Source organism: Aspergillus aculeatinus (assembly GCF_003184765.1).
Source record: "Aspergillus aculeatinus CBS 121060 unplaced genomic scaffold BO66scaffold_90, whole genome shotgun sequence".
Classification (NCBI taxonomy): domain Eukaryota; kingdom Fungi; phylum Ascomycota; class Eurotiomycetes; order Eurotiales; family Aspergillaceae; genus Aspergillus; species Aspergillus aculeatinus.
The window spans coordinates 95,914-105,750 of NW_020291559.1; the positions used below are offsets into that span (position 1 = coordinate 95,914).

The 9,837-nt window shown below is 49.2% G+C and overlaps 3 protein-coding genes across 3 annotated transcripts; 2 read left to right on the forward strand and 1 right to left on the reverse strand.

Moving 5' to 3' along the window:
* Nucleotides 1–1,530: 1,530 nt before the first annotated feature.
* On the reverse strand, nucleotides 1,531–2,907 carry gpaB (guanine nucleotide-binding protein subunit alpha gpaB; the record flags this gene model as incomplete). The annotated part of the gene is made up of 6 exons (XM_025644321.1): nucleotides 1,531–1,630; nucleotides 1,689–1,927; nucleotides 1,981–2,110; nucleotides 2,174–2,302; nucleotides 2,364–2,709; nucleotides 2,781–2,907. 6 exons carry the CDS (start codon nucleotides 2,905–2,907, stop codon nucleotides 1,531–1,533), a joined length of 1,071 nt encoding a protein of 356 aa, XP_025497902.1.
* Nucleotides 2,908–6,576: 3,669 nt separating this feature from the next.
* Nucleotides 6,577–7,412, forward strand: BO66DRAFT_255231 (uncharacterized protein). The gene is made up of 2 exons (XM_025642997.1): nucleotides 6,577–7,286; nucleotides 7,354–7,412. Exon 1 carries the CDS (start codon nucleotides 6,740–6,742, stop codon nucleotides 7,193–7,195), a length of 456 nt encoding a protein of 151 aa, XP_025497903.1. The 5' UTR covers nucleotides 6,577–6,739; the 3' UTR covers nucleotides 7,196–7,286; nucleotides 7,354–7,412.
* Nucleotides 6,777–9,326, forward strand: sakA (mitogen-activated protein kinase HOG1). The gene is made up of 9 exons (XM_025648483.1): nucleotides 6,777–7,286; nucleotides 7,354–7,401; nucleotides 7,513–7,642; nucleotides 7,708–7,751; nucleotides 7,806–7,905; nucleotides 7,979–8,335; nucleotides 8,397–8,475; nucleotides 8,535–8,718; nucleotides 8,776–9,326. The coding sequence occupies exons 1-9, from the start codon at nucleotides 7,231–7,233 to the stop codon at nucleotides 8,873–8,875; spliced, it is 1,098 nt and encodes a 365-aa protein (XP_025497904.1). The 5' UTR covers nucleotides 6,777–7,230; the 3' UTR covers nucleotides 8,876–9,326.
* The last annotated feature ends 511 nt before the right edge of the window (nucleotides 9,327–9,837 follow it).

The following is a 9,837-nucleotide window of genomic DNA, read 5'->3' on the forward strand; positions in this document are numbered from 1 at the left end:
CAGGGCTGACCGATAAGATAGAGAGATAGCGGTTCAGTTTGATGGCCGCGATGGCAGTGATGCCGTCACGTCACGGATCAGTCGGTGTCTGTGCTTTGCGGTGCTGAGCGCTGAGCTGTGGGCTGCAGCTGCAGCCGCCAATTCCCCGGACAGCCGCTATGACGCACCTCCACTGCATCCCGCGGGGGATCAGACAATCATGAATGAATAATTCCTCTCGGTTGTTCCTGTTTGTCTGAGAGTACAGATGGGAGCAAATGGGAGCAGAAGAGAGCATGCGACAGCATGACTGAGAAGATTAAGGCGTGAAATCAATGCCTTCATTGGAAGTACTGTAAGTAGTACATACTGAAGGAGTTGGTGATGATCGGTGATGATCAGTCAGTCAATGGTGGTCTCAGCTTAGCTTTTGGTCCAACTGCAAACATCTCCCCTCCCTCCCTCCCTCCAACTCCACCCCAAACTCAACCCCGCACTTCCAACTCTACTCACAACTCAAATAATAATTGAGAACAGACCTCGACCATTGTTGACCCTCCTGCAAGGTCCTCCATTCCTCATGACCTTCCCCCGCTTTGCTACGTTCGCAAAAATCACCCGTCCAGCTGCACTTTCAATAGAAGACAAAGAAAATTCACGTGATTTAGATTACATGTATATAGTCGCTACCAATGATTGTGAGAGATGAATGAAGATTCGCGGTCACGGGCGAACTGCGCAATAAGAAGGAAATGGACACTTGTAGCGAAAAAAAAGGATAGCAAGAATGGAGAATTAGAGAGACAGATTATGATAGATATGGGAATGAGAGATCGCCGTCCAAATGCATGACATCAATAGAGAATAGGAAAATCAAGATGAGAAAAGGAAGTTCAAATGAAAGGGGAGGGAGGAGGAGGAAGGACAAGAAAGAAAAGGAACAGCTTGAAGCGCATGAGAACTGAATATCAAGCGCCCCCCTCATACAAGCTATATGCAAAGTAAAGTTGAAGCCATTAACTTTTCAGCTTGGGATGAAAAATCTCATCAACTCCCAAGCTCGCTGAAAGGTTAAAGGGCATCCAATCATGGCCAACCCAGACCAAGTCTCCCTATTGAGCAAGCCATCCCGACCCTAAAACAAAAGAAATTGGAACAGAATAACACCTTGCCAGGTAAATCAACAGACCCATACCATTCCAACGCCAGGCACTTCAAACTGTGACACGAGTCAAGCACCGCAACGCCGACGCCAACCCACAGAAAAGAACACAGGTGGGTAACCATGAGAATCATGAGCCAGGAAAACAAAACAAATGGCTCAAGGAAAAGGAGAAAGAAAGGAAGGCAAGAGAGGGACGGTCAGAGCAAAGGCCGTGCCATGAATGGAGTTCCCTCAGATAGGCGTCCCGCCGACATGTGGAACATAGGAAAAGGTTGGAGGATCACGGAGGGAAGATCTAATCAACCAGTTGACAAACGCCATATTTCTCCCTGGCAGCATAGCATTTCCTGCCAGCATTACTTCGACTAGCCGAGGAGCTCCCCACTCTAAAGGATACCGGAATCTTTAAGGGCGTTTTGTAATATCGTCTCTTTCACGGCAGCGAAGACTAATCGGATGTTGGTGGTATCGGTAGCTTGAGTAAGGCTGTGCGGGAATAGTCAGAGATCATGGAGCTGCAGTCTCGGCGACAAGGCGGACTTACTGAGGGTAGAGATTCAAATGCGCCCGATTGACTTGATTGAATCTCCACAGAAGATACTTGGCGGCGCGATTTACATCATTGCCGCCCGAGTAATCGGGGAAGTAATTGTTCAACGGCGACCGAGGGAGTTTTTGTCGGAAAAGGTCGACCTTATTTAGAAAAAGGATGATACTCGTTCGCATGAACCATCGAGAGTTGACAACAGAGTCGAACAGCACCAAGCTTTCCATCATCCGATTCTTGCAGCCAGTTAGATGCTGTATCCACTAACAGTGAGCATCAAGAGACATACCTGATTGCTTTCCTCTAATAGAACTTGGTCATATTCGCTAAGCGCCACACAGAAGATGATGGATGTGACATTTTCGAAACAGTGAATCCACTTCTTGCGCTCACTGCGCTGGCCGCCCACGTCGAACATGCTAGACACCAGGTAAGCATCATAGAAGACGCAGTGATCAAATTGGAATAACAGAGGCACATACTGTATGCTTAGTTGGCCCATCGTAAAGCGAGTCTCATAGATACCGGTAGTCTTTGTTCGCGCGCGAAGCACATCATTTACACTGGGGATGTAATCTGGAGCTGATATTCGTTTGGCTTCCTCGAAAAAACTAGTTCCTTCTCGTCAGTGTGCATGCCGCGCGCGGTGAGATAGAGGGCGGGCACTCTTACTAGGGCGCGGAATCCATCAGGTAAAATTCGTTCTGGTGCTCTAAGACCGTCGACGTGCAGGGGTCATTCCAGAGGTAAGTGATCGCATCCCCAACCTTACTGTCGAGCGGCACGTTGGGATCGGGGTTGATATTGTATTCGAAGATGTACTGGATATAATCGCGAACTTTTTGACTCGATGGTTCCAGAGAGAACTGGTGATAAGCGGCGATGAGCGATTTGGCGCAATCAAGGAGGTTCTTGTATACGGTCAGACGATATAATGACAACTCTTCGACCGTGTAGCCATTCTGATGGATGATCTTCATCTGCTTGACAATTGTCGACTTCCCGCTTTCTCCGGAGCCTAGACAAGACACATCCTGTTAGCGCAGGCCTCCATAGTCTCACCGTTCAGACAAGGGGCACGAAACCGACCGAGTAGTAAGATCTTGCATTCTCGCCGTAGTCGTCTCGAATCTTCTTCCAATTTGCGATCGATAGCCTGGCTCCTCCGCTTCTGTTCAACATCTCCGGTCGCCTCGGAGCTCATACACGAACCCATTTTCTCGTATAATTCCCAGACAGCGGAGAACTAGCCCATTAGCTGCCTGCGGAAGCGTGCGGCATCCACCTATCAGACCGCTGACACCTGAAACCCCCGGGAGATGCGGTTCTCGAACAGTAGGTCGAACTAGGTCTGAGACCGGTCGAATCGTAGGACGACTGGGGAAATTGGCGCGATCGAAAGACAATGGAGAGGTCTCGTAGGTTTGCGATCGTCGAAGAAGGCTCGACTAGGGATCAAGGCTTGCGCGCGGAACGGTGTAAGGCAAAGCCACACCGGACAGGTTCGGTTTTTGGAACAACAACGAGGGCCTGAGCGACGTCTGCAAGCTTCGGAAACCGCAAGTGGTGTGAACCGTGATATGGGAGGTTGAGAGGAGAGGTGAGGAGAAAGGCGAAGGCGAAGGAAACTAGGGAGGTGAGTCGGTTGAGGAGGAGGATGGTTGGATAAAGAGCAGGGTCGGTTGCGTGGTAGATACGTTGTAGCTCTCGCGGCGTCTGAGCTGAGAGGAAAAGCTGGGGTGAGGGGCGTGTCAGAGTTCCCAGTGCGGAGCAGCAAAACGAACGAGAATGACGACCTGACGCTAAAAAAGGGTAGTCAAGGTCGATCGGGAGTTGATGTGGGAAAGTGGATGGAGGCGCGCGGATCTCGAGTGAGATAATGTAAGCAAGCAACGAGGATCTGCTGTGGTCGGTCGGCAAATGGTCGATCGGGGGGTGGTGTTGGAGGGGAAAGGGATGGAGGGATGGAGGGATTGAAGTGGTGGTAAGGTAGGTAAGTAGGTAAGATTTGTAGATTGATTGATTGATCTATTAATGGTTCATGATTAATGGTTCATATGTTTGGGGAAGAAGGGGGAGGGTGGTGTGGAAAGAGAGGAAATGACAGCTCGTGGGTGTTTCAGAGGAAAGGCGGGTAAGTTTGTTAAGTTAGTTAACTTAGTTGGTAGTCGATTAGTTTAGTGAGTGTAGGGAATGACTGTAGTGAGACGGATGGATGTTGGATGTTGGATGGGAATTGGAGGAGTGGATATCCCCAATCGTCATAGCACTCGTTTTCACCTTACCCAGTGTTCAAAAGTCCGTTAGGTTAGTTCGTTAGTTAACTTAAGGTCGACAGGTGGAAGTGGAGATTTGAGGAGACCGAGGGAAGGGAAAGATTACATACACTCGTTCGATCGTAGGGGTGACGAGTGGGTATTCGTTGGTAAAAAAACGTGGACCGCCCACTCTCGACTTGCCCGGAGACTGGTAGACTACTAGTAAGTTACCTACGTCTTTAGTCTAACCAACTGGACGGAGTGCTGGACTTACCCTACTAGTGTCTAGTTCGATCGGGGACCAGATGACCAGATGCGCCGACAACAAAGGGTCTTGACTGCCAAGCTGGATTCATTGATTTGTCCTTCTCTCCAATTTCAAACTACGGAGTACGAGGTGCTCAATTATCTACAATACTCTGTGCTTAGCTCCAGTGTCGCTGAGACAGACCACTGCAGTACCAGCCAGCCAAGCCCTTCTTAGAGACTGGGACGGAAAATACTCCCCCGACAGGTTCCGCTAGTCACTTGCATACTAAACTTACTGCTTGCTACCTTTCATATTTACCTAGGTACTCCGTGCAGTACAGCACCATATTTGAAAGTTTCACAGTTGTCCTCATGAACAACTTGCCAGACCCGTGGTAGGAGGCATTGACGGCGGCGGTGCTATAAGCAAAGTCGCGTACGGAATGTCCCTCCTCCTCGACGGAGTATTCATTCCGGACTACTAGACATGTACGGAACACAGAGCCACACGGGAGAAGATCCCATGGACTGATATTCTTTGGACCTCTGTCTGTCATGGTGTTAAGCTGTCGGAATCATAATTGCCAGAGGCTGATTCGAGGTCACACTAACTTAAGCAGTAGCTGAGGTAAGTTAGGGATACCAGCTTTCCCCAACAATGACTCCGAAGGCTGCACCACTCCCCATTGACCGGATTATTGATTCTGACTATGCACATTGATGTTTCGGAGAGTCTGGTATTTCGGATGGACTTCATGGTATTAGGCTTGAGACTGGGTGCCTTATCCAAATCTATATATTATCAAGCCCGGGGTGCAATCGGGTCGGAGTTCCAGAGTTAGACTACAGGGCGTCTATTGACATGGGTTCTTGGCTTGTCATTGTTCTCCCCCCCTCATCATTCGCTACTCTCGTTGCTGATGGTCCGTGAGAAACAAAGGCACATGGCTATGAGTGGGCTCGGGAAACATGCGGCGTTCGCAAGTTCAAGACAGGTTCTTCCACCCTGCACTTTTCAAGTACGAAGAAGACTACCATTTGCTGGGTTCAAATTGCTCTGAACTTATTGGTACTAGGTATATATTGATGTCCAGCTACCTCGGTAGCAGTGTTCGAGCTGTAATGCCTCACCTTGAACACAATCTATTGGATTGGAACCTCAAGCACTGAACACCATACTTCTTCAACCTCACTATAGGTTGATCATTTCCGGTCATTCCCCATCTACTGTTCTCATCTTTCGACAGTACCTAGATAGGCATGTCGTACCCAAGGCGGATCAGGCACGCTTTACTATGTAACCCAAACCCGAGTCGTGGCACGAATAAATCAATGACGGGGAGTCTGGATATAAGGGTGACCTACTCCAGGAAAATATAAAATCAACAGAGTCTCGGGTAAACCAGGAAGAATCTTCCAAACGAAAGTCGCCCTCTTGATGGACAGTACATAAGCGCTTGGACCCAACGAGGGGCGGGCGGCCTTTACCGACAACCGCAACATGTTGTCTCGACCTGGTGGAGTCAAGAATTGAGACAGTCCAGATAGTTAATCGATTTAGATAATTCTTAAATCTGGGGGAAGGGGGGAAGGGAGCCCCGGAGCCCCAGTCCCTGAAGGCTACATACAGGACTAGTAGATGTAATATAGGTTATACTCAGTAGATAAGAATAAGGATATAGCTAGAAAAGGGGATCTGAGATCGATTGCCAGAGGGGAGACAGAAAAGGCAGACTTGAGAAGGCGGTAAGAAATATAGATCTAGAGGGGGACAGCGGGAAAAAAGATGGAGCGGGATGGGTTTTGACGCGCGAAGGAAATGGAAGTGATTGGAACCGTCACCTTGCAGACCCACCAAGGTATGATGACATCGTCCAGCAAAGGTCGAAACATTACGTAGTGAAAAGCCAGCCAGCCAGCCTAGTCCAGCCCGAAGTCCATGCTTCGACCTGGCTGGCCATTCTATTATGTGCGCATCTGGATTTCTCCCATAATCGGCCGATATATCGATGTGATTCTGGTTCTGGTTCCCAGACCGGTGCCGCCACAAATTTCGAATTGCCAATATAGATGTGTTATCCAGGATCTTGAAATGATCCTCATTGTTATTGTGGTTATGGTCTCGGTTGTCATGGTCACTGTCGTAGATGCGGTTGTGGGGGTAGTATAGAAATCAATGTTGCAATCTGAATGTATGTACCGTCCTGAAGTCATCGACTGGGTTCTTCAGGTACCACGCATGAAAGCCAGAGTTCCTCTGAGGGAAAAAGTATCCCTGCGTCTCCGTAGTCCTCCTCAACGGGCCAGTGAATTATGCTAGACGGTTAGGTAAGCGTAGTAAGAGAACAGCATCATCTGGAGGGGCGTCCACTTCCGGCCAATAGATTCCGACGAAAAAAGGGTTCTAGACAAGAAAAATCTGGGATCAAGCCAGCCAGGTGGTGGGAGGAAAGGAGAAGAGGAATAACTAGGGGAAACGAAATCACACCAACCCAAAGTTCTGGCTTAAGGCTGCGGTGTGTGTGTGTGTGTGTGTTGATTATGGCGGCGGCAGTTTTTCTGCCATACCCTGCTTCGTTCGCGGACGTCATCGGTCTTGTTTTGGGCGTTCCGGAAACTCGAACTCAACGGACTAGGAAGAAGAATGGTCTTTTCCCCACACACCCTGCTGGGGCGCCACCTACGGCTTTTGCTGCCTCGCTACTCACTCACTCACTCACCATCTCATTCTTGTTCTTGCTTTCTCTTTTCTCCCCCTCTCTCCAACTTTGGTGCGCTCGATATCTTAACTTAGATATTCCTCTCTGCGCCCGCAGGACCTGGTCTTCTTCTTTCTCCAGACATCATTTCCTCCCTCTCACTCTTACTCCTCCTCCATTTCTCTCTCCCCCTCACTCTCGCTCTCCCCCCCTTCACATCCTCGCTACCTTATCCACCGCCCCCGAGAATCTCCGTTCCAAAATACAAACCCTCATATTTCCTCCCTTTCTGCATTGAACTGAACCTGGTGTGCCATCCATCCTTGATTCAAAATGGCGGAATTCGTGCGTGCCCAGATTTTTGGCACCACTTTTGAGATCACCAGCCGGTATGACGGACTGAGCCCAAATTACCCCTCCAAGCGTGTCGGGATGACTTCTAACTTCGGACTTTAGGTACACCGACTTGCAGCCGGTGGGAATGGGCGCTTTCGGTCTTGTCTGGTATGGCTATTAACAGCGTCCCCGTTTCTTGCTTTTTGATCGCGACGCCAGGTTTCTGCAGGTCAACCAACCGAGCATTTTACTGACATGCGCCCCTTTGGGTTCAACCAGTTCGGCGCGGGATCAATTGACCGGGCAACCAGTCGCCGTCAAGAAAATCATGAAGCCATTCAGCACACCCGTCCTGTCCAAGAGAACATACCGCGAATTAAAACTGCTGAAACACCTGCGACACGAAAATGTTGGTCTATGCCGCTTGACGGCGATTCGCCGCCCCGCCGTGCTCCCAAGGCTGACAATTTGCAGATCATCAGTCTGAGCGATATCTTTATCTCCCCGCTTGAGGATATGTACGCTCGTCATCATTCCCTGCGACAAGTTTAACTCTAACATGGTAACCGCAGTTATTTCGTCACAGAGCTGCTGGGCACCGATCTCCACAGATTGTTAACTTCGCGACCTCTTGAAAAACAATTTATTCAATATTTCCTTTACCAGATTCTGGTATGTGGTCGACACCGATCCTATCATCTCGTCTCCCAGACGCTTTCTCGTGACGGTCACTAACGGTCTATAGCGGGGGTTGAAATATGTCCACTCGGCCGGTGTCGTTCATCGTGACCTCAAACCCAGCAACATCCTTATCAACGAGAACTGCGACCTGAAAATCTGCGATTTCGGTCTTGCCCGTATCCAGGATCCGCAGATGACCGGCTATGTTTCGACCCGGTATTACCGTGCGCCTGAGATCATGCTCACTTGGCAGAAGTACGACGTGGAGGTGGATATTTGGAGCGCAGCATGTATTTTTGCGGAGATGCTGGAAGGAAAGCCCCTGTTTCCCGGAAAGGATCACGTCAATCAATTCTCGATCATCACGGAGCTGCTGGGAACTCCGCCCGACGACGTGATCCAGACAATTTGCAGCGAGAATGTGGGTGACAATCGGTCCGAATCCTCCAGCGCCGAAAACTAACTCTTATTGTGATCATTAGACGTTGCGATTCGTCAAGTCGCTACCCAAGCGTGAGCGACAACCTCTGGCCACCAAGTTCAAGAATGCCGATCCAGATGGTACGAATATCATGTCCTCCTTTGCGGTTGAAGGCGAGAGCCTTGCTGACATTTATTAGCGGTCGATCTTCTGGAAAAAATGCTTGTATTTGACCCGAAGAAGCGCATCCGGGCTGGCGAGGCCCTTGCCCACGAGTACCTTGCCCCGTATCACGATCCGACCGACGAGCCTGAGGCTGAGGAGAAGTTCGACTGGTCATTCAACGATGCCGACCTACCTGTGGATACATGGAAGATTATGATGTGGGTTTCATAACGGCACGATGCAGAGGAGAATCCACAATGCTGACAACAAGACAGGTACTCCGAAATCCTGGACTTTCACAACATCGACCAGGGCAACGATGCCGGTCAAGTGCTTGTCGAGGGGGCTGCGGCCGGACAGCAGAGCTTTGCATGAGGAGAGATTCCTGCCTAAAATTACCCTTGACGAGGTGCACGGAATATGATAATGATGTCCTTTCCTTTTATGTTCTCATGGTATGTAGACTGGATGCGGGGATTGTGATATGCACGTTCACGTACTTATGTTCTGGCCACTACATCGCTTGTTCTTTATGCCCCCTTTTTTTTGTTTCTCAATGATCTCCAGGCTGTTACAAAGTCCGGATAATGTTGGAGATTAGAAACGTCTGTAACATGACCCAACTGTTTGGATTTTCCCATTCTGCTATACACTTTACTACATTATTCCGGTCATGATCGACGGAACATTGTTTTGCCTTTCCTTCTCACCAAGTGGTGAATGTTGTTTCCCCCCCTTTTCTTGAGGTGTGCTTGATAGATTTTGCTCAACACTGAAGCAAGTTACCTAATACTCAATGCAATGACTGTATACAACTGATTTGAAACCATTTCAATGATATTATCCACAAGGAACACCCAAAGGAAAGATAAGACATCTGATTGGATTGTTGTCTGTCTCGTATCTGAACTACCTTACTAAATCTATCTTTTACTCCGCTAAAGCAGGAGAACCTAAGCTAACTTAGGGATGGACAAAAATGTTGGGTTTATTTCCTTCCTGGTGTCATATTACTGGGGGGGGGGAGAGGAAGGGGAGTCCTTGCAGTGGGGGGGGGGATCCATCACCGCTCTCTGTCACCGCCGAGGAGGAGGAGGAAGCGGAGGGGCCGCAAGAGGGGGAAAAGCGGAAAGGGAACGGTCCCGTTGAATCTCTTGTCTGGACTCCGGCTCCAAAACCTCCTTTCCCTGGTCGGCTTCAACCCCCTCCCCTCCCCATATTTCTGAGCTATTTACTAGTTGGTCCCTCCACTGGGGGTTTTGTTTTAATTATTATCGACTCGGTAGCACCAAACGCTACTACCAATTTCTTCATTAAAGTGATCTGGGAGGGGATTC